The 24,754-nt window shown below is 35.9% G+C and overlaps 1 protein-coding gene across 2 annotated transcripts in view; it reads right to left on the bottom strand.

The window, feature by feature from the left end:
• The window catches only part of MYOF (myoferlin), a 69,538-nt gene that overhangs the window by 38,683 nt on the left and 6,101 nt on the right, over positions 1 to 24,754 (bottom strand). Inside the window, exons 3-17 of one of the 2 annotated variants that reach the window (XM_027909304.1) lie at positions 24,117 to 24,208; positions 16,670 to 16,778; positions 15,368 to 15,452; positions 13,091 to 13,251; positions 12,436 to 12,564; positions 10,902 to 10,964; positions 10,742 to 10,792; positions 9,186 to 9,216; positions 8,618 to 8,733; positions 7,298 to 7,424; positions 5,970 to 6,073; positions 4,965 to 5,033; positions 4,813 to 4,856; positions 4,346 to 4,428; positions 2,093 to 2,131 (exon numbers count right to left, since the gene is read on the bottom strand). In XM_027909304.1, coding sequence (XP_027765105.1) covers positions 2,093 to 2,131; positions 4,346 to 4,428; positions 4,813 to 4,856; positions 4,965 to 5,033; positions 5,970 to 6,073; positions 7,298 to 7,424; positions 8,618 to 8,733; positions 9,186 to 9,216; positions 10,742 to 10,792; positions 10,902 to 10,964; positions 12,436 to 12,564; positions 13,091 to 13,251; positions 15,368 to 15,452; positions 16,670 to 16,778; positions 24,117 to 24,208 — 1,303 coding nt within the window. The remainder of the gene's footprint in view (positions 1 to 2,092; positions 2,132 to 4,345; positions 4,429 to 4,812; positions 4,857 to 4,964; positions 5,034 to 5,969; positions 6,074 to 7,297; positions 7,425 to 8,617; positions 8,734 to 9,185; positions 9,217 to 10,741; positions 10,793 to 10,901; positions 10,965 to 12,435; positions 12,565 to 13,090; positions 13,252 to 15,367; positions 15,453 to 16,669; positions 16,779 to 24,116; positions 24,209 to 24,754) is intronic. The other variant, XM_027909309.1, reaches the window with a different exon arrangement.

Raw genomic sequence — 24,754 nt, forward strand, 5'->3', positions numbered from 1 at the left:
GGATGCACACTGTAGCAGAAAACCCCTACTGTTAACAGAGCTAATCCTACTGTTCTCATTTTTAATATAATTTTTCTGTGCTTATCCTTCAGTGTAAAACAGACTACTGCAAAATTTAATCATAATGCTATGGTGCATTGTTTCTCCCCAACTCCCTTTTCAGTAGGCTAAAATCCATACAAGACTGACAGTCTGCAAACTCAGTTGATTCTCAATCAATTCCAATTACAATAAACTGATGAAAACGAATAAACCACTAAATAGAATAAAATTATTTCATTGACTAACAGCTTAAAATTTCCCAATGTTTTAATTTAGCTAAAAATATATACTAAGAAGTATTTAGAAATTTTTGTCAGTTTTAATGGCTAAACTAGGAAACTGCACATCATAGCTATTTTTTATTTTCAGATATTTATAATATCCAAAACCTTGAAAAAGTATTTCCACTGCTAATGCTTGCAATAATAAAACTGTATTTTTTTAACAATGTTCTGGGTTTTAGCAGAAAAATATATATAGGGAAGCCTCAGTTGTATTAATGCTGTTATCTTTGGGGCTTGCATTCATGCCTTGCAAATTTATTAGATGAATGATATTCTAAAAAGCTCCTTTTAGAGCTAATTAAAATCTATACTCTAGGGAGTTAATTGTTCTTTCAGTAACAATCAAATACAAGCCAAGGCTATTAATCGATAAATTGAATGAGTGATGTAAAGATAATTAGATAATTAGAACAAGGTAAGCAATACACATGCAGAAAAATACTGCATAGTTTTAAGTGAACAGGAAAGATTGCATATTCTTCTCCTTCTGGTATCCTAGCTTTTCCTTTGAACAAGTGATCCTGGTACAAACAAACAAACAAAAAAGATGAGAACAGGTTCTTAACCTTGCAACTGATATCACTTGGAGTGATCTGCAGCACAAAGATGGATGCATTTATTTATCACAGGAAAAGAAGGCTGAGATAAGAAAGTGACCCTGAAGGGTTATGCTAAGTATGACTATGCCACTGTTGAGTAGCACAAATAGGCAGTAAAAATGAACGTGATGTCTTGATGTAACTTCCTGTCAACACAAAGTCACATAAAATCTGCACAATACAAAAGAAAGATTTGCAGTTCTCCAGTTTGCATTGGGATACTTCCATATCCTTATATTTGAATCAGAAACAAATTAAAATTTGAGTGAAAAAGAATTGTTGGAATGATGCTCAATGTTTTAAAAATTCTAACACTGAACTGTTTGCATCAGATCTCAGCATGACTAGATTTAAGGTACAGATATGTATTAATATATTAATTACTTGCTGATGTTAATAAACAAAATATAAATTTTGAAACAAACAAACAAAAAACCCCTCCCAAACCTGGAATCAAAAGAATTATTTTCTATTTTTTTATTTGTAAATTCAATTGTCTACTTTCAGAAAGTTGATGAACATGTATTACAGAAAGTGACTCTTAGAAATTATTTGTCTTTAACCTAATATTATTTTATTAAGAAAGACAGTAAATTAAGTATTGTGCATATAAATGAATGTTACCTTTCAACTGCAATCCACTCATATTTATTTCTCACTATATAAATATTTATCACAAAGTCTTTTAAAACTGGATGTCAACCTAGACAGTTACAGAAAAACACATCTCTCCAGGCAGTAACAGAATCAGATTTTAGTTTTCAGACTTTATTTATATAGCTTGTTAAGCATAAGCAAAACAGCCACTAATTATTTTAGGCAGTTACTTCTGCAAGGCTCTGCAGCTGCAAAAATAGATGTGATCTCATAGCTAAGTTAAAAATTGCAAGCCATTGTTAGAGTAAGCACTTTACAACTGAAGCAACTACATGCCCATCTCTAACACATAGCTTGTAGCACCAGCCAAACAGAAACATTTTCAAACCAATTCCAGTGCCAAAACTGTTTCATAAAGTTATTTACGTTAGATACTCTTTAATCATAGTGGTGAAATATTTTAGAAAAGTAATTTTTAAAAAATATTTTTTAAGATGATGGATTATCTTAGGCAATACTCCTCAGTTTGGGCACTGGAAAGAAAAATCAGTAACAGATGAAGATATAAACCTTCATATGATGAAGCCCCTGTTCCTGAAGATGAAAATTCTATATTACAAAAAGAGAAGTAGTTATATGACAAGTGACAACAGCATTTTAAAAACACACACATCACAAAGCAATCTCCTTCTAAATTAAAGTTGAAGGCCTGAGAAAAAATAAAGTTCATGTGGGTTGGAATTTTTTTTTCTGATTAAGATATGAAACTATTACTCTTCCTGTACGAATTCCAAAGGCAAAAAAAAGCATGTAGTTGACAAAATATATTGCTTATATATATATATTCTGTTTCAGCTTTGTACAGTCCTCCTTCACACAAAATACAAACTTATTTTTAAAACTATTTTTAAAATCTTAAGAACATTTAAGAACCCTACCACATTTCAGAGCCCCTTAGGGTATCTACATTTACTGAGGACCATAGACTAGTTCAGTTTCACAATTCTTTAGAAGCCAGAACAGGCTTCAGGCATGGCACTGAAGAGAAGATAATCTATGATTTTACACAGAAATGGCCATTCCAATGTCAGTACCTCAGCAGATAGAGAAACCAAGTAAGATTTCCTCAGTTACCAAGTGCCTGGGTTTGAAGTTTAAGTGCGCTGTGACTCAGCTGCAGTTCAAGTCACACACTTTTATAGGGAGTATAAATGATCTCTCCAGAGCTGAATTTTCCCCTAAAGCCCAACCCGTTGCCTTTTTCTATTGCTTCGATTGCACATGGGATATTTGAAAAGAATGTTTGCACAAGCTTTTCCTTCAACAGCAGTTGTTGTAAGAGGACTGCATTATAAGCTTGAAGTTAAGTGATTGAAAATACAGTTCCATCCAATTCTTGCATCAAGTTGTGACAGGATTGGGGCAACTATGTTTTTGCCATTTTGTTTTTAAGTGTCTGATATAACCACCAACTTAAGGAGAAGTTGGTCTGTCTCAGACAAGTACATATATAGATTTTATAAACACAACAGAAAAAATTAGTAATTTAGACTTTTGTTGTGGTAATGGTAGAAATGGTTTTGAGCCAGTGTCCTTCATACTAGTGTAGATAGTCAGACAAATACATGTTAAGCCTGTTTAGCCTTGAACTTTACAGTTCTGTATGGACAACTAATATGTCAAACTATGTTCATTAAAAAGATAAAACATTTTTTCTGGCAGGTTAACACAGAATCCTTGTCCTGCAGCTAGGTCAACTGTATGAAAGATATTGTAATAAAAAGATGAGGTGATTGAAAATGCAGATCACAAAGAAATAATCAATAATCACAAGATTATATTAGAACATAAATGTAACAGGATATTTTTTACTATTATCCAAAATCTTGGCACAAAAAGTATTTCTTATAATATCTTAAAGAAGAGTTTTATTACAAAGCTATTTTCCAATGGGAACAACATGTTAGACACTTCATATCCTGCCTAAGTTCTTGTTTCCTTCCAGTTAATCAGTTTTGGTTTTCAGTTTTTATGAAATTACATATCCAGTCATCTATACTGATTGAAGCACATAAATTAATTGTCTGCAATCATGCAGTGCAATAAAATCTTCATTCATTGAAGCTAATAAAATAAGGGTTACTAAATAGGAATATGAAACAGGCATGCAATGAGATGCAGTGCCCATTTCTAGTAAGCTACTGATCAGAGTAAGACTGATCCAAGTTCCCCCAGCATCTGAAAGAAGCCTAGTAGTACACAACAAATGATAGTTCCTTTAGGCTAATTACTCGGGAAAATTCCACAGTTTATACATTCTCTTCCCAAAGAAAGAACAGATACTCTTATAAGGTGGAAAAGAAGTCTTGTTTACTAGTGCCCAAAGAATCAGTGATTCTGAAGCACTGTCTCCAGACTGCCTTGAAATCAAGTGTCTTATTAAACATATAAGTAAAGTTGCTTATCTTACTCATGATAGATTGGGACATCACACAGTTTTCTGAATTTGGCAAAGTACTCACAAATTTAGTTAGTTCATTAACTTTTATATATGTGCATGTGTGTGTGTTTAGAACAGAATGCTGAATTTTGAATTAGTTACTGCTATTTCAGTGGTGATGTGGTTTAGACATTAAAATTTTAATACTTTACTTTGAAAAGTCCCAGAGCATGCTTTCTAGGAACATGGTTTTGAAAACTCCAGAAACAGATAATCTTGTTGCCACAGAACTGGGGAACTAAAGAAAAATATACTTAGCACACTAATCTTTGCTATTTTCTGTAACACAAGAGAAGACAGTAAGACACTGCTCAACCAATTACCTCCAACCTCTCCTCCAGAAGAAGCAATTTTTGAGAGGCTTAAATATGTTGTTCCCACTACATCATTTTTTGTAAGACGATCCCTACAGAAAGAAGAAAAGACTTTATTTAAACATAATATTGGTCATCATACACAGAAGCAAGCTACTAGTACACAAATTTTGCATCACCTGGAGTGCTTTAATATTACTAAGATGGTAATGACTGCTTACAAAAGTGGGTTGTACCAAGAAGAAATCACCTGCCTTTTACACTGTCACTTGTAAGAGTGGCAGTGCTCAGTGCTCATTGCACAAAATTAACAATAATCCATGTTACACTAATCACTCTGTTGTAAAGAAACCATAAAGATACTTAAACACTTGCTTAGACCGTAAAAATACTAAAAATACCTGACAACAACAGAACCAAACTTTTCTTCACTTAATATAATTTGTTTAGTATTTTGGCTAAAAGTCATAACTTACCAGTCAATAACTGAAAGTTTTATTTTCTCACACATTGAGGGAAACTGGAAAAAAAAAAAAAAGCAATTAAGGTAAAATCACTTCTGTGATGTTAATGCCCTGAGTTCCAGAAGGATGGCTGTTCTCTACAGAAACAAGGGAAAAAAACTGACCTTGATTTGAAGAGAAATAATTTGATTCCACTCTGGATTGGCATTTTTCTCAATTATATTTGTGCAAACCTGCCAAAAATGAAATCAATTAAACAGCACATCCAAGATTAAACAGACAAAACAGCATATACTAGCTATGACTTAGGATATACCATAATCTGTTTGGAAAACATAGGTAGTAGCTAATGATAAATCCTGAGTGGTTTATGCTGCAGTGAGCTATTAGTTTTCCATTGATAGCTCCTGTAAAGTGATCTGTATATGGAACACTCATGACTATTAAAGGGAAAAGAAAATTTGGAAACTGCATTTAAATATGAGATTGGAGTTACCCTACCTTTTATTTTCACTTGCTACAATTAAATGAAATTATTAAGGCCTGTTATTTCCATAAGCCACAATTTATTGTGCTTTCTCAGTAGTACTGAACTCTTAATGCAGCAGAGAAATGAAATGGACAAATGACTTGATTCCAATTTTCTGTATGCAGATTTTAGAGTAGGAGAAGAATATGGGAGAGGCTATATTATTTGCTAGTTGAATCTTTTACAGATCCTCTACATTACTGGGAGTGGCAACCTGATTATATAACATATAAAAGAAGTGACAAAAACGATATGCTACCTATGAATGCAAGTTGTACAACTGTGCTCCAGATCAAATTTGGCATTCTAAGGAACACATTAGTAATAAAATGCACAAATGCTGTTAACCTGTCCAGAAAGATCTGTATCACAAGTTAACAAAAGCCATCAGGAACAGCCAGAAGGCAGGCAATCTGGCAAGCACTGCTTCTAGCATTTACTCATACATTCCTTGTATTAGTCATCAGCTCTACACCCTTTCTACTGTACCTTGCTGTTTGTCCTCACTTTACAAAGTGAACTTTGTTTTTCACTGTTTTTTTATTTCCATAATTTCAGTAAACTTAAAAATTCATATTAGTATATGAAACCTGTTCTCAAGAGTGTGATTAGAACGCAAAGATTCAGGTATTTACATTACCTTTTTCCCAGCAAAAGAAACTTCTACAAATGGATCTACCAGGTTTTTCTTGTCTGCCTCTCCTCCAAATATTTCCTTGACAGTCTGTGCAAAAGCATCATCCACTGGAGAAGTGTCAAAGATTAAATTAAGGGGGTTGCTTGTTGATGATGATGATGATGATTATCATCAGCTTAAAAAAAAAGTTGCCCATACCAATCCCACCAAAATCAACAAAATTACAGATCTAGGAAGGATAAAGTCTAACCTGATAAACAAAATTCTGAAGCACATTGCTGGTAAAAATGGTGAATTTGTGCTTAGGAGCAATTTTAAGAATACACATTTTTCAAACATCACAGGAAGTGCTGATGTGCTCCTGAATTTAAAGGCATCATTTTATTTGAAAAACATTATGCATCTATCTGTACACTGCCATTTGTTGTTACAGACAGAGGTGAGAAAATAAGCTAATAAGGCACAAAAAGCCATCTACATTCTATGAGAAAACACATATGGCATATAATGAGAGAAATAGCCTCTGTCTCAGCCAGACAGGGTTGACCCGAGTAAAATCTCACTAAAAGAATTAAGATCAAACTGCTACAAACTTCCCTTCCCTCCAAGGCTATTTATTCAAGCTTATGGTACTCAGCTGAGAGCCCACAAACTGCCTGCTGCTCTCTGAGGCACAGCCAGTTCCTAGATCCTTGTTTCCCACGGCCACTCAGGAGCAGGGTGCTGGCCCTGGCCACAGCAGCAGGGACTGACTGATGGCAGCAGTCCTGTGGCCTTTGCCCTGCTGAACACAGCTATGAGCATCTGTGAAGAAATAATGGACTGCTGGCCAGAGGAAGCTGCAGAAGGCCACCTGCAGTACTACTTGTCTACTGGGGTCTAAATGACATCAGCAAAGAGGGCTGCAGGGAACCTGTTGTCTAATAACCTCTCAAAAGTTGGCAGGGATTGGGATTCAATGGGAATTTGACACATGCACCATATACTTCAGGAGATGTGCACAGAACCTTATCTGCATATACTGCAGTTACTTACATGTAACCTCTATGATTGGAGAGGGCTAGTGAAGATCATCCTTCCCACTACCACTCAGCAACACATGAACATTACCAATCTCATGGGTAACACATTAAATTAACCATTACAAGAATTAAGTAGACTTACTGAGCATTAAAAAAGGACTGGAGACATCACAGAATTACTGGCTCCATTAAAATGAAAAAAACTCAAGATGTTTTCTGTTCAAGGAATGTTTCTGAATAGCTAACACAAATAAATGTTTCTAATGGTAAATAAAAACACCAATGGACAAGCTGGGAGAAGCTACGTACTCTGGGGAATGTCCTCAGCTCTGTAGATTTTGAGAAGGAAAGTGACCCATCGAAGTGCAATTCCAGCAGGTAATAACAGATTGCTCTCCACGTCATCGCTTTCATTATCTCTCTCTCTTTTTTCAACCTGTTGGGACATACAGTGGTACACAATAAAAACAGAATAATGTACAGAACTAAGGCGATTAGTTAAACCAATGCCCGCAACATTCTTCAACAGAAGACTTCTGTCAGTTTTATTATGAAGAATGAGACTGTATCAAATCGTCAAGCCACAAAAAATTCATTCTAGCTAAACTATTTTACTTATACTTTTAGCTCTAAAGCACTCATTTGCAGGCGCCCATTATAATTATACTTTTAAAATGATCATCATCAGATGATGATCATTTTGGCCCATGTATAATGTAAATTCATGCAAATTTCATGCTTATCTCAAGATAAGGCATCTAACTACAATTAGAAAGGCTTACAAATCTGATATATATTTACCAGAATGTACTGCTTCCTAATTTAAAAATAAACACACTACAGATAATCAGACATATCCTTGTGATTTCAAGAACAATGAGGACAGCAGGGAGGAAGAGTTAATATGCAACAAAATGGAAACCTTCCATGGTTCTGTGCACCATATTTTATTTAACTAGGGAGTACCAGTATGCAAAAATATCAGGCAGGAAGAACAGCAGAACTTAAACTACAGACAACAGTCAAGTAAGGAAAATATTACAAGAAAAAAGGGCCTGTTTTTACCTTGACAGAACAGCAGACAGTTAAAGACTGGATTGTTAAAACTATCTACTGCTTTCATATGAATCAAATTACTTGTGCCTGGCTTGTAATTATTGATGGGCCTGATTTTCACCTGGAAAAATCTGGAGCTTTCTGGTATTCAGGTTTCTCCATGGGCTTGTCTACATTATTTAGTAGTGGAGACTTTCCTGACTTAGTTCTGGAACTGGTATCAATATGTTACTCAGCCTAATTAGCTCTGCTAAGGAGAATTATGTATTATCTTGCATGCAAGAACAGTCTAACATATCTCTGCTTCCAGTATGGGAAGGAGTATCTACACATAGGAGATGAACACACCCAGAGCTGGTCCAGAAGTTACTTAATTGGGCAGAATAACAAAATAAGCTTTGAGTTTGCCAAGTAGTGCTGCATAACCCAGAAACCACTTGTAAATCTTGTCTTACTTTTAAATACTGCTCACAAAGCAAATTATACAGTATTAAAAAAATGTGTGTGTGGGGGGAGCATAAATAAATATCTGTGGGGTGGAAATGGGAAAAAAGACATTTAAATGAAACTTACTGGTGGCTCATCTCCAGTTCCCAGGACAAACATGCTGACTTTCATATAGCCTTTGGGTCCTGAATTTGTATCTTCAGGATCATTCAGCAAAAGCCATTTTCTCATGACTGCATGGCCTGAAGTGGAACAAACATCATCACTAGTCCCCAGTAATATCCATTACAAAATGTCAACCATCATATAAACCATAAACTATTCCAAAAGTATAACCTAAATTATCCTAATTATTTAAAAAAAATTATTCTGTCCCAGACAGGTCTTAACAGTGCCATTCAAAACAAGAGATCTAGTGTTAAAATGCTGTGGCTTACTGATTCAGGGACATAACTATCAAATATTTTTGCATTATTTTTCATATTTTAGATCTTTGATACAAAAAGGGGCTTGTACTTTATCTTGAAATCACTGAAAGAGATATATATTGTTGGATTTTTTTAAAGTTAATACTTAAAGCAGCAAACTTAAATAACTTTACATTAACTTTCTTCTTTTACTTTAGAAATGTAATGAAATGTTTCAACTTCTAGTTTCAAGGTAGGAAAGAAGTTCTGAAGTAACTGTTACTTACCAGGCTCATCATAAACATAGCCAATGTCGATCTGAAATAAAGATCAAAGGCATTATCTTTGAAGAAATACCAAACCAAAAAAGTGGTTGGGCAACTCCCCCTCACGTTTTTCGAGAGTACTACATGGTTCTCTTGTCACAAATAAAAGACAGTTTACACAGCATATTATAGGGAGGAGAAAATGTTTTACACTGACAAATGAGGGATTATGAATGGATGCAGCAGCCAAGAAGACAATGCAAGAAAATGTGTATTAGAGCTAACATCTGTAGTTACTTTCCTCTTTCCTCACATCCCCAGCTTTTTCATTTACCACAGACAGAAGATGGGGCTAGCTTACTGCTTTTTGAATTCCCTGGGATCAGCCATTATTTTATGTTCAGACAGGCTTTTCAGAACACTTTTGTTTCCTGCTTATTTCCTGCTCAACATCTCATCTTTCAATTACAGAAATGAATCTTGCTTTTTTAATTAATAATTTCATTTTTTGTTTTATTAAGAATATGACCAATTTTTTCCCCCCACCGTGTCAAACCTGGACAAGATTGCACATATGCCATCATTGTATTCATTGTATCAGATTTCAAACATGTTCAGGAAGGTAAGCATGTTTGCTCATGGCAATTGGGGCTAGTATTGCTCGCAGGTAAAGTCTGAAAGGGTGTTTTTCTAGACAGAATTACCCTTGCGGTTTTCCCTTGGAATGTGTGCCTGCAGGAACACAAAGTAGCTGAATGACGTGCTGTCACCTGCTTAGTGAATGATCAATCCTTTACAATAGCAGGGCAATATATCACTCACTGAGTCACTAGAAATTACATAGATAATAAGCAGTGAGAAGCAAAAAGCTTTCTGGCAGAAAGCATTTCATTTAGAAAAGAGTACTCTTCCACATTTGCATATTTTTTTAAAAGCTGGTGCAGAGACCTACTTAATTTATGCAGTACCAAATAAGCAAACAGAAAATATAGCCAACACTAAAGCTGTAAATGCTATCATAGGGGATCCTGGTAGCTTTTACAATTGCTATGAGAATTCTTTGTCTATATTGCTTTAGGAATATCTTCACCAGGCAGATGTCTACCTCCCAATATTGATATAGTGATTCCAAATAAAGACAATCTCACTAATATTATCACAAGTTGCTTTAACTAAGAGACTTTCCCACCATCTCTTTTACTTAACTTCTGACCAAAGAACGTCTTTACGCATCATTTGAGAATGTGTATCTTTATGCCACCATACATAACTCTACTCTGGCTATTACAATTCCCTATTAACATCACCTCTTCAAATTCTATGTCATACCAAATAATCACCTCACCTCCTGAGGAAAAAAAAAATTACCTTTTGGTAAATATTTTGTTCTCTTGGATGTAAATTAGAGAACTTAGTATATAAACCACACAAATTTCATTAATAATAATATTTGACTCAAACAAGAAAACCGCTCGCTAGTGCTTTGAGCAAATGGTCTCTGGTATGAGACTAGTACTTAAAAATTTTTTCCCATTTTATTTTATTTAGTCAAGATATGGAAATTACTTCATACCCACCTTAAATTCACCCATTAAGCAGTCTGCTCGTAGAGAGTAAGAATCATACACCTAAAAAGACAGAGGAGCATGAAACAGGAATGTTCCTTAATGTGGTGAAATGGCCAGCCAATGCCATGTGCATCCAGCAGCCTTTTAAATATGTGCTATTTTTTCTTACCCGAATACTAACTGTTTCATCAAGCAATTCTAAAGGAGTCATGTGGACATTGTAGAAAAATATCTGTCAGGGTAAAATCAAAGAAAAAAACCTGTTTTAAAATGACAAACACGTAACTTGCTGAACATAAAATGCAAAGACATTATTTTAAGAGGCACGTGAAGCATGCCTGATACGGTACTTTTACCCTGCCTCTTTGCTGGACATATTAGATGATAATTTAGTGCAGAATAAGAAACTAAATTTAGTAAATAGACTCAGTACAAAACAGACAAGTCAGTCACAACTTCCATTTGAATGAATGCAGTAAGCATAACTGTGCTGCAAACTTTCAGCACTACTCTTGCTCCTTGCTCTGCACTTCACATTTTTCTCAGGGGAACAATTTCAGGAACTATAATGGTTGTTCATTTTCCAGAACATTAACTCCCGGTCTAGCCACCTCTGTTGTGGTTGTCAAAAAGGTCTTGTTTAGGGCTAGTGGTGACAGCGATTGTAATGATCCAAATTTTTGAAATTCAAGGCCATAAGAATAAATCTGAGAATTTGACAGCACGAGGATGAATATGTTAGCTTATTTGTTTTCATAATAGTATATGCCTTAATAAGTTTGGTCTTTGATCCCAGCTATACACCAGTCAGTATTTTATCAAACAAAATGGAAGGGTATGTAAACATGGTCCATCCTATTCCATTTTTAGACTAGTCTGGATACTGAGACTTCCCAGGAATTGTTTCAAAATAAGGTGCAACCAAATTTTTGCCCTCCCTGTTTATTCCACAGCTTCATAAATCTAAGCTACCTAGAGCTTAGTTTCAAAGTTTTATAACTTCCTTGGGTTTTGCCTGCATATGTTAAACATGCCTGCCACGCAGTTCCAGGATCTTCTGAATTTTCCACAAATGTCCAGATAATGAGAGTTATCCTCAGCATCCTCTCTATTAAGCTAAAGTTTGGCAACATTAGTCCTCCAGCTATGGGATAATTCTTGTGTCCCTTAGTAGCTTTGAATTCTCTCCTGTATTTCAGCGTGTTGGATGTACAGCTCCTCTGCCTGGACAAGGAAATCTAGTTGTGCTTTTACAAATCATGGCTAGCAAGGCAATGACATTTCCTGATTCTGTGGCAGTCCTATTGACCCAAAGCAGTGCACTGAGCACTTGTCTGCACTCATCATAGTAGTCTATAATGATTTCTAATTAATTCCTCTGTGATTTTTATAACCAGCACACAACTATTCAAAGTGATTCTGTCACATGGTCAACTGCACCAAAGAAGGTGTTCCATATGTCTCAGTTGAACTTTGACATCCTTCTAGATAGTTTTATCTGCTAAGACTGTTGGTGACAGAGATGTGTTTAGCGTTGTGAATACATAAAGAAAGGGACTGGAAATGGCAAAATGCGTATTAGCAATAATTACCCATAAATCCTAGCAAATTCTTATTATTCCATCACAATGAAAGTGGTATTAACTACTTTCCTACATTTGATAGCATCAACATTTCAGCTAGAGTGTTCTTACACCACTCACTTCATCAAAATATGGGTTATTTCCTCTTTTGATTCTTGTCCGGTGTGTCTGACCGCAAACATGAACTTTGACTACTGGTTTTATGTTATTGCCAGGCAACTGACGACCTTCAATGACTCTAACACGAATCTGAAAAAAAACCAAACCAACAAATATTTGTATTAATTCATTCTCTATATTATCTATCATCCAGGTGAGAACAATTTCTTATTATACCACCAGAAAATTTAGCCAGTACCTGAAATAGCTGGTGGTTAGGACCAGACAGACTTTTCAGACTTAATTATGATAGCAAGTATGATTTTACTTGAATTTTACAAGACAAGTTTGGGTTAATTATTTCAATAGGGTTTTTTAACTTTACATAACTGCTTATTTTTAAAGCTGCTGTTGTAGTTTGAAATCTATACAATAACTACACAATAAATAAAGTTCAACCAGGTTTCAGTCAGAACTGTACAAAATCAGACATCTCAGTAACAGGCACATTTGAAGGATACTTTTGAAATACTGGCTTTCAAAGGAAGGGGCTAATTGTCTCTACAGTGCACTAGATTTTCACAAGTTGACGCTAAAATATGCTCAGGCTATGTGGAAGGAGCAATGTCATGCTCGGCAGAAAAAGGAAACATGCAATATTTAATAAATCTCTTACCTGGAAATCCTGTGGTTTGTTAGAAAGGATTCTCCGTGCTTTCTTTCCTTTGGTGATGCGTTTAGCCAGCTGGGCTTCCTTCGTGCCACTTGGAACTGTTGGTGTGATACCAGCAACTGGGCCATCCAATATATCCTCATAATCTCCCTCATCTTCCCCATCTCATACAGAAAAAAACAATGCTATTAATAAACAAATAGCAGAGCTGGATGTTAAAGTTACAGGAGTAAGAGTCCAACATCCGAGAGTTCCACTAAAATTGTATTATTATCTCATGTCAACATCTTTTTTTGCCAACTCCATGCTTCCAACTCCTTTTGAAAGCTGCTTAAGAACAAATCCATATCCTAACCAAACTACCTCTAGATCTGTCTCTCTTCAGCATGTAATGTGTCTAACACAATTCCCAACTTACTTTTTTGAATCAACCAACTGAAGCAAAGCACAGTTCAGCTGTAACCATCACCCGACTAGTTCACAATACACCAGAAGGGATTAATTTTATTCCAGCTGAAGCTCTTTTCCATCTGCAAGACTAGGCTATAGCACAGTGTTGCTTTTTAGTTGAGAATCATGAAGACATTTAGTGTCTGCCATCCAAAATAAAGCTCTGAATCCTTCTACACAGCATTTAAGTGTGGAATAAGTTTCTTAGTAAACCTCTTTGACAGTTCTGAAATCAGCATACCTGTGAAAGACAGTTGTACAAGCACATGACACTACAAAACTGAATCACACAGTGAGACTCCAGTATTGCAAAAGAGGATCCATAAATATCTAGACCACAAAAGTGGTCACTTCCTGGTGTTTCCAGCTTCTTCTCTTAACTGAAAGACAGTGACTTTGGCAAAATCTAGAGGAAAACTGGGTGTGTCTCTGATGGTTAGCATTAACAGAATGCATGTTAACTTTATGAATTATAGGGTGATCATCACTTTGGATAAAGAAGTCTTCAGTGATTCTTGTAAGAGATGTACAAAATCAGAGAGACTGACATGCCATGTATACTATAACCAGAAGACCTCACCTATTTCTCTAACATCTCTCAAAATCCATTTGCCTGAATGGATCCATGCAACTGACTGATTACATACCCTAACTCAGCACTTCATTTTTAATTTCTGAAACTGAGCTGTGGCAATCTTAGCTGGGAAAGTGATTTCATTTCATGGGAAATAGGTATTTACAATAGTTAACTAGGGTGTTTGATAATTCACACTGAAATAATTTTCACGTAGTAGCTGCATGCTTGTTAAAACCCGCCGTTTTTTATTTTAGCTGGATCTTATAGTTCAAGTACATCTTAAAAAGCAACCAAAATAATCTAATACAATTAAATTTTGCATTTTTAACCTTCAGGTTCACATTTCTATAAAATTATTTTGAAATGTGGTAATTTAACACACAGTTTTTGTGTTTGCATTATCTATCCTTCCCCTCCAAAAATACCTCTCAGTGAACTCAATGGAATCAAAATTTCCCTCCAGAAGACTCCTGATTTTAATTTTTTCCTTCTTATGTATGTTGTTATGCAAATAATGGTCAAACTGCTTTACTTCTCTTCAAACACATAACATTTATTACATTTACTTCCTTCTGCACAAACACAGCCTTGATATTAGGCTAATTATTTGCCAGTCAACTGCAAAAACCTGTTTTTACTTCACAAGGTCTAGGAAACCAGAGGATCTCAAAAATACTCTCAGCAAAAGCCTGGTTAATACAATATACAGACAGGTCAAAGAATATTCCCTACTGATCACAGTATTTCACTGGCTAATCAAATACCAAGCCTGATCTAAGATAAAACAGTGTCTTCCAAAAATTAATTATTGTGTGGTGGAAAAAAGGTTTAATGATTCAAGAAAATCTTTTCACTAAGCTCCTGAGAGGCAAAGTAATGTGACTTCCCTGCTTTTTGGTCAGCCCTAGCATTAGAGCAGATAATTGCTGTTTCCTTGAGCATTCACAAACCTTTCTTTCCTAAACAAAAGCTATTTTGAAAACTTTTAAGCAAACGTCATTCTTTTGTAACCTGATTCCACTAGAGAGAATGATGTCAAAATCCATTTTATGTCAGTATATGCCAACTTTCTTCTTAGCTGTAGTTCTGAATCATCCTTAATTTCTTTAAAATCACTACCTGGCAGTCTTGACATGCTTGCTTATGGTGAACATTTTCTTCTGATGAACAACGCTATTGAATCCCTTTCTTGTCTTATCTTAAATTGCTACGTGACCTTTTAACAATATTGTTCCGAGAAAAGATGGAAATACCTTCCTGAGTATTGGTCCCTCCTGGATCATTTGGATTTGCAGGTCCAGCTGGTGGCTCATATCCTACTACCAAATCAATTGTTGCCTTTAGAGAAACACACAGTATTCACAACAGTTGATTTAAAGCAGTCAGTTGTCCTAACACTGTACATGAACAGTTAACTACTTATAGTCACAGCACATTTTCATAAAGTTTCAGCTACTAGTAAATTGATAAATTGTTATTAGGCCATAAATAAATACAAACAATAAATATTACACAATTTGGAGCTAATGGAATAGGTTCTGAAATAACATCTAACAAATGGAATCACTTTCTTTATATTTAGAAAAATCTGTCACAATACAAGCATGCAAGATGTTCTACAGATGTTAATTTATTTGGTTCCATAATATTCATGGCAGTCAAGGTGACATCCTAAATTTGCTGACAGAAAAACAAAGGCATGGAGAAATAACAAAATCTGATTAGCAACTTAAGTCTGAACCATAAGTCAAATTTCCTATCTGGCATTTGTAATTGCTTATTCATACCTCCATCCTGGAACAAAAACACTATGTCATTTTCCATTATATTAATAGAATTGTCTTTTTTGTGCTTGAATGTGGTTTTGGATTATTGAACAAACCATTTTTATTTGTCGTTGCCAGAGTAACATGAGGAGCCAGCAAAAAAAAGCCCAACCCTGTGACCAACTAATCATGATATTAAACTGCATATTATGAGAAATTGAAATTACCCTCAGAGCCTCTTCTTGTTTAAGTGCCTTAACAACTATACTACACAAATGCAGCAAGGCCTCAGGTTTTAGAAACTACTTAATAATTAAGTCAATAACCAGTTAAATTTAAACATGTGCTAAACCAAGTTAAACAAGTTCTTGTGTAATTTTCTGAACTGAGCTGGCAGTGAACATGTTCATGATCATGTGCTTTCCAGAATCAGTGCTATGACACACGTGGCTATTAGAAAGAACACAACAAAAAAAGAAATGCATATGAGAACTCCATCTGCTACTTAGAAAATGCACTTTTCAACATCAGGCTGATTTCTATGCATACTCCATGCCCAAAATATTTATAACACATATATACAAATATATAATACATACACAGATATAATTTTATAATTTAAAGGATATTAAGCAGACTCAGATAGCATAGACATAATTATATCTTGCTATAAATTTCATCTGTCTGGAGCTTTTGCTACAAATTTCCAAGCATTAAATTGATACTAACTCTGTTGCTGGAGTATTTTGATTAAGAATACAGTAAAATAAGGAATTGTAAGTCACTCACTCCAATTTCTTGTCCCCTTTCATTTAGTAGAGGTATGAGTTTGAAGGGAGAAGATCTGCTCTGATTACCTACAAGATCCTTAAGTGCTACGGATGCACTGCCAATTAATCTGAAATGAAATAAAAATCATTAGAATGCAAGTATACACCAAACAGAGGTTTCCCTTTTTCTTTTACTAGTGACTGTTAGTCAAACAAGAAACTCCAGACAGGACTTGAAAACTCAAAGCACAACAAAAGATCCTTGCAAATGTCATGTACTGACTGCGTACTGCTAATTTGTACTTTATTGTTTCAACCACTGAATTCTCATTGGCAAACTAAAAGATATAATCCTTTCTCTCCCCATGTAGCTTTGCAAACTCCCAGGTGAGAAGTAATGGATAAAACTCAGACACACACACGTCTTTGTAACGAAAACAATGGAAGAGAATAAATGCAATCAACGTGCTTCACAGAGAATTCACAAAATTGATCTTTTTGCCCATTTATATTTCAGAATAGGCTCATCTTCTTGCTTCTAAATCCTCAGAACATTTCAATATGGTTCTAGAGAGGCCTACCAAAGGAAGCTGATCATGGGATCATACATGTAGTAGACTCTCCTAAGCTACTTCTGCCTGCTTTGGGACTGCATCTGTCACACCCATCGTCTCACAAAAAGGTGAAAACACCGTGTATTTTTAACCTGAGAGACTTCTTTTAGGCAGAGTTTCTCACAGTGTGGCACTGGTCTCATGATAACTGGCACTGTATTTCATTCCCATAATATGTAGTAACAGTTTACTCCTATACTGAAGTGGATTACTAAAATAACTGAGATTTTTGTCAGTGAAAAAAACCCAAGATAATCTTATCTTGTAAATATTAAAAGAGCATGTTTTATAAACAAAATACCAGCTTTGCTGCCAAAGCAGAAAAAAGATCTGTACGCAGAGAACCTAACTGAGGTCCCTTGAGGTTACAGTGCTGTTTTATGGAGAAATTAAGAACGCAAGGGTATTTTTTGACATAGAGCAAGAGCATTATTATAGCTACTCTTGGGTGCTATGTTATGAGAACATAAATTATTTTTTTTGCAAAGTACATTAGGATATGTAAGTATAAAACATTAATTTCCTGCAAGTATATCTTCCTAGTATTACACATCACAAATCCCGTTTAGGGTATGAAAAATAACTACACTTGCTGGTAGAATTAATGTTAGAATTACTGTCACCTCCTCAGTCAACTCTGCTTTCCCAGTTCACTTCAGTTCTCCAAAACCAGTTGTCTTTTTCACAGTTTTGATTCATTACTCAAACCTTTCACTTCTGCTCCCCACACTTCCTGAGCACAGTAATATTCCTCACATACTCATTAGGCAGAGGCAATAGTCTAGATGTGAAAAGCGGTTTTAAGATCAGGCCACGCTGCAGAGAAAATTCACGAAATTCATGAAATTCTGTTCTAATCTTTAAGATGACAATGTCTGAAACTCTGATGCCATTTCTAACACCTATCTCTCTTCCCTTTATTGAGCAGGACTCCTGGATCCAGTATTGTAGTCCTGATCCAGTGCCCTTTAAAAAACTACAGAAGAACACCTAGTTATTTCAGTGAGCATTAGAGGAACCATAGGTACATTTTCAGTTTTTGTAAATTGTTGGACAGAGATGGAAATTAGCTGAATTGCTGTCTCCATGTGTTTCTCAGCTTTAGGGAGGTTAAGAAGCAACTTCTCTTGTTAATGCAATAAAGTTGCATTCAATCCACAAGACAAACCTAGATTTGGAACATCACATACACATCCTGAGGTGTCTCTAATGCCTACCTAGCCCAGGAAACAACATGGTCTTGCTAACAGAGGGAGGCTGTATTTCTTCCCCTGTCACTTCAAAATTCCAAAAACTGGTGCTACATAGAAGTCAAGTAAATCTGACATTACAAGCCAAAGAGAACATCTCCCTCCAAATATGACGTAACTTTTCTGTGTTAAGAGAAGGTGTCGTGCAGACAGTCACTGACACTATGCAGCAGTCAAAGAAAAGCAGAAAAGGTTCATTCCATAAAGACTGCAAATCCTAGAACAGGCAAGAGAGAAAATACTGGGTAGCTCAATACATTTTCCTTTTTATTACCTAGCCTTCTAACATGTTAATAGCTTTGAAAGCAATTATAAGCAAATGGGAAACTATTCCTACAGTTGGAACAAATGCTTACATTTCCTTTACACAGCTGGATACTGCAAGAAACCCACTTCAGCCTTTTTCTTTCAATGGAAAACTATTCCATATCAATTTCAAATAGTCTTATTTTCCTTAAATCCTTCTACCGTGACTATGACATCCCATTTGAAAATAACAAATAGAAATTTACGTATTTTGAGGTGTCACAGAAGGGAAAAACCCAACAAGACTAGCCAAAAGCAGTTAGGCCAAATGTGATTCTGGGGAAAGACAAAGAAAACATTCTCCTAGGCACATTTCTAGAAAAGTTATGTAGACTTGACATTTTTATTTGATATGAGCTGGAGTGACATACATTAACTTCAAAAACATCAGCAATTCAGAAGCCACTCAGAATTATCTCCTGTCATCAAGACGACTGTTTCAGCAACCACACCCTCCTATCTGGTGACATTAACTGAAGAATAGCTGTTCAAAGTAGTGCTTTTGAAACTTTTCACTGTAAATTTCCATTTCTACATCCTTATCTGTCCTGTGCAAATGATAACTGCACACATTTGAATGCATAGCAACCATTTTTAAAATACTGATCACCTTCGGAAAACTGAAGAGGGAATCAGTTACACACACTACTTGCTCTCAATCGGTTGCCTCTACAGTCCTTTGTTTTCCTCTTCTTTAGCAGGTTGGCCAACAATAGTCTCTAGACTTTTTCCACTCTAGCAAGACTGAGAAATTTAATACTCAGTCTGTATCCTATCTTAGTCTACTTCTAAGCTTTAGACAAATTCTAAACTTTGGGCATTATTCCATGTTCCCCAAAGTAGTCCTGTTCACTGGATTTGTGATACTTCACTATCAGAAAAACCACAGAAATTATGAGGTTGGAATGAACCACCCAAGATCATCCAGTCCAATGCTTCTGCTCAAGCACAGTCAGCTAGAACAGGACCATGACCAGTCTGGTTTTGATCATACAGCTACTCAGCAACTGAAGTAATACTTTCAAAAGTAACAAGAAATGCCTCAAAGACATTGATAAGTCTCAGCTTTGTCACTTGTCTAAAGGTCTTGGAGAAAGCCTTTTTTCTGTCATGCTTCTCTCAGTCTCTAATCTTTGGGCCAAGTCAGGTAAATCAGACTGCACTGGCTGTTGTGACACCGTGTCCACCAACAGATCATTGATATTCAGTGCTTTGCTGCGAGGTCTGCTACTGTACTTCCTTTTGATATGTAACTAAACCCCCAGTTCTCTGCATGGCTACTGTGAAGTTGCTGTGTTCCTCTGAACTCTGAAGACTTCACTTTCAGCAGGATTGTATGTGATCTCCATCTGAAGTCATGACTTACAAGATGACAAGGAGTCCTTTCCTTCCAGCACAGCTGAAAAGACTTTCTGCTACCTGTTCATCCTCAAAGGACACTGCTCTTTGCTAGACCTATTTGAGCTTTCTTCCTCTTGCCTGGGCAGACCAACATCTGCCTCTTTAATTCCAGATCATACTCGTCTTTTGACACCATCAAGTAGGATAGTTTCTGCTATTGGAATAGCTTAATATATTCTCAGCTGTTCATCAGCTTCTTAAGTCAATCAGGTCTCTTAAACTTTTCCAGCTTTACAGAAGTAAAGCAAAAAACCTGTCCTGCCACAAGCAATTTCAACATTCTGGTCTACCACTGTTGACCTACACCTGTTCAAAAGCTGATTTTGAACCTTACCAGCACTAGGCCTATGACACTTTCCTGCCAGTAACCAAAGGGAAATACTTAGTTTATAAGCATGAAATCAATGAACTACTGATGACCAACTACTGAACACAGAGTTGCACTTGTGCCAAAGCCAATTAATCCGTTAGCACTGTGGTTAACACTTCCCCTTAGCTGCCTAAATAGCCAAGAGAAGTGAAACTTCACACCCCTGCCTGGATCAGGAAATGCTTACTCACAGTGCCAACCATTTCATTATTCCTCTTGGTTTGAAGGTAGCAATCTATACTAAATTCTTGAACATATCATATCCTCCAGCTGCTCATATATTACTTCTGCTAGAAACCCAGAGGTTTCAGTTGCCTGAGAGTCAAGCATTTAAATTCTTTTCACCTATTTTTAAGGGTTAATTTTGGCAGAGGTCTATATTTATTATTCTCATCAGCAAACTTGATTCCACACTGCATTTATAATTGCTATACTAAACCTTTCTTTCTCAGTGTGTATGTTTCATTATAGAGTCTATGCTACAGAACCCAATACCCACCTGCTGTTATTTGTGCTATGTTGAACAATTTTTTTAAAGAAAAAACCCTATTTATCATTAGTTATTTGATAATACTCTTTGCATGAACAAACTTAAAAAAAAAAAACAAAACGTGGATACTGTTTTGTACACGAAAGAAAAGCCCAAAACAGAATCTTAAACTGGCTGGATCTTGCATACAATGAATACAAGGCAAGCCTGCAATTATGCAGTCATATTTATATGGCAAACAATCCACTCAAAAGGGTACAGCTGTATGAAGATTCAAACAATCTAGAAATTATTAAACTATGAAAAATACTTAATCATGATTAAATAATTTGCTGCCCTGTTCATTTGTGGCTGCATTTTTCTGCTAGAGAAAAGGGTGTGCCCAAGCTGTTTTTTCCCTGTCACTAGGTTACTACCTACACAAAGGACATGGGGAAACACATAATTCCAAGTCTTTCAAATAGAATGAAAATCACTTCATACAGACACAGCTTTAACTTCCTGTTAATATTTTTTTCCCAACTTCACAGGGACAACTAAAGTTACTGGGGATTTTTTTGGTTTAGAGTTTTTGGTTTTGTTTTTTTTTTAACTGCATAAATATTTGTGTTCTGAGAATTTGAAATCTTTCTACTAACAGTTTTAGATGTAATAGAAAACAGATGTGTTCTCTTTTCAAACATCTTAATGCTGGAAAATCTAACTAAGCATGAATCATAGGAGTTCTCTGGTTTACTCCTACAGTGGTCTGCCTGCAGTGGTGGTTTGCTTTATTTATCTTTTCCAATGACTGTGTCTTTTTACTATGAAGAGCACTCATTTAATCTATCTGCAAAAGTTCAGTGATCCTGTAAACGAAGAAGTAAATTCTATCTCCAGGAAAAAAAGAAATGGAAAAATACACAAATGTTCTTTCAGGGTTAATTTACAGGAACATGCCAAAGCAATGAGTTCAGTGCTTTGGCACAGTGTAAAAGCAGAATAACACCCACTGTATAACTCGTCCTGCGTCAGTTCAAGAACGAACTGGATGAACGGCTATATCAGTTTCGGAACAAATCATGTCTTACATTGCAGTCTTCTGCTCTGTTGTTCCAGAGGGGAGTATGCATTTTATAGTCACTTCTTAGGCACAGCAACAGACCAGGTGCCTGGAACTAGTCAGGATTAACACTGCATGGAATAGCGGAGTGTGTATTGGCCAAGAGCTGTGTGAGTGAGCAGCCAAAAAGGAGGTTGGGTTGAGAAACTCATTGCTCTGCTGCCAGCCTACACTGCAGCAAAGACAGTGCAGAACACTGTTCTCTACCTTGCAAATAACAATAGCAACTCCCACTGATTATTTTCCTCAGGAAGAAAGAAAACAAACCCAAAGACATGGTGTAGTTTCTTCTCGTTTCTCATTCTCAGGCACCAGAGGTCCCTAGACATACTGTACAATCAAAAACAAAATCCAAATTCAATCTAGGCTCGAAAGTAAAATATATAAAAACATGAACCTCTAAGGGAGAGATTATTGATTTTGACTCAAACTCTACTTAGCTTATACACTTGATACGCCTCCCAAGTTAAAGGGTCTACTCCTGAATGTCAAAAGCACACAGCAAACACTGGGTTTCTTAAACTGTCATTAGAATAGCTCTCAATAGTAAGGACCTTAGGCAGGCATTGTACTCCACCTTTGCAATCCTGGACTGGCATGCAGACAAAACAAGGGAGTGTCATTTGCACACTCTGAGCACCTCTCTGAAATCCTGCAACACTGCAGGCACACATCTGACTACAGACTTTTTCTTAAGTAGTAAAAGAAGATACTGTGAAAAAATACCAAATTTGATATGGTAGTCCTAAATCTCTCTCCAACTCAGTAACTAGAATTGGTAACTCTAAAGAAATACAGGTTATGCATACATCAAGTGATAGGTGAGAAACTTATTCCACATTTCCCCCTTTCATGTACTCTTTTGCCTAAATGTGATGGTTCATTATTATCAAATCCCTTTTGCTGTTACAGAGCTATTTGTTTTAGAACAAATTCAAGATGCTATTTCCTATTATCTAGTTACAATCAGGATGCCTGCTGATGTATTTCCCACTTCTCACCCCCTTATCCTGTTTCCCTGCCGACAGCCCTCCCAAACACATCACACACTGCAAATATGTGGCTGCTATCAATGATCTGTTTTCAAAAACCATTACTTTGAAGGTATCACTCTGGCTTTGGTATGGACTATATATTCCATACATGGAAGTCACATTCCCAAGAATTCCAATAGTTTACTTTTTAAATTGTAGACAGAAAAAGTATGTCGAGAACAACTTCCAGTGCATAAAACTCAAGCAAACCAAACAGGCATTCGCACAAGCTGGGGGTTAAGCATTACAAATATGAGTCTAGATGGTATTTACAAATACAGTTTGAAAAACAAACAAACAAAAAAACCAGAAACAAAATAACACATGCCTGCTTATCTTTGAACCTACACACAGAGTAAAACGTTTTAGGTGCTTCAGATAATCACCTTCTGATACATTATAAAATCCATTACAAAATTCTGATTACTAACAAGCTTTCCTATCTCAAGTTCTGGGATTTCCCTAAAGTCAGAGGAATGCGATATTTTCCTGCTTTACTGATCTGCAGGAATCTCAAGAATGAGAGACCTGAGGGCATTGGCTTGATTCACAGTGATTTTATGACGGAGCTGTTAAGAATATTGTAAAAACCTGAATCTACATACTGGAAGGAGGCAGAGAGTAGTAAAGAAAAGCTAACAATGGAATCGGATTGCTATCAATAAACATGACTGTATGCCTAACTCATACCAAATCTGCCACAATAAAACAAGAGAGATGGCTTGATATACGCCCTTTCAAAACAGCCACAGCCAACACTATGAGGCACTGACAGAGAAGAGAGAGCACAGCAAATAGCAGCAAACAGCAGCTATCAGTTCCATTTTCCCCCTGTACTTCTGTATTGAAAGTTTTGTTTAATAGTGAGAAGGAAGAAGGCTGGGGAAGGAAGAACATACTTGTTTTGTCCAATTGTTTCAAAATCCTTCACAATAATTGTTAGGGAAGATGAATTATCCAGAGCAATTCCTTTCAAGTCAAATTCAAGAATCTGAACAAAAAAAATGGACCAAACCCAAATTATAATTACAATTTATGTAGAAATTAATTAACAGAAGAGTAGCACATACAACAAAAATATTCAGAAATAAATTTTGCACTTTGTGAGACCAAATCAGCTTACATTTGCAAAAGCAAAGATAAAAATGCTCATATTTGACTTGCTAATTACTAGTAACAATAACAGAGTTGTTTAATAGTGAGCCATAACCTCTTTTGCAGTTCCACTTCCTCACACTAACATACATATTCTCTTGTCACTCATAATATCTGATACGATTCCTCTCCAACACTGGCTGAGGTCAGTTTCTGTAGAATTTAGACAAACAGATGTAGGTTGACTTTCTTTGTATTTCTAATTACAAAATGTAAGAATAATCTTTAACTTTTATTTAGGGTTGTGAAAAAAAACTACTAAGAAAATATTTTCCCCAAGAAAAATATTACTGAGGATGCAAAATAGGACTAGTCCTACAATTAAACCATTAGGAACTTCAGTGCACAATTTATTCTAATTCTGTAGGGTTTTCCTAGGATG

The sequence above is a fragment of the Empidonax traillii genome, unplaced genomic scaffold (assembly GCF_003031625.1).
Source record: "Empidonax traillii isolate 1590-97213 ecotype Southwest subspecies unplaced genomic scaffold, ASM303162v1 scaffold27:size3997909, whole genome shotgun sequence".
Lineage (NCBI taxonomy): Eukaryota > Metazoa > Chordata > Aves > Passeriformes > Tyrannidae > Empidonax > Empidonax traillii.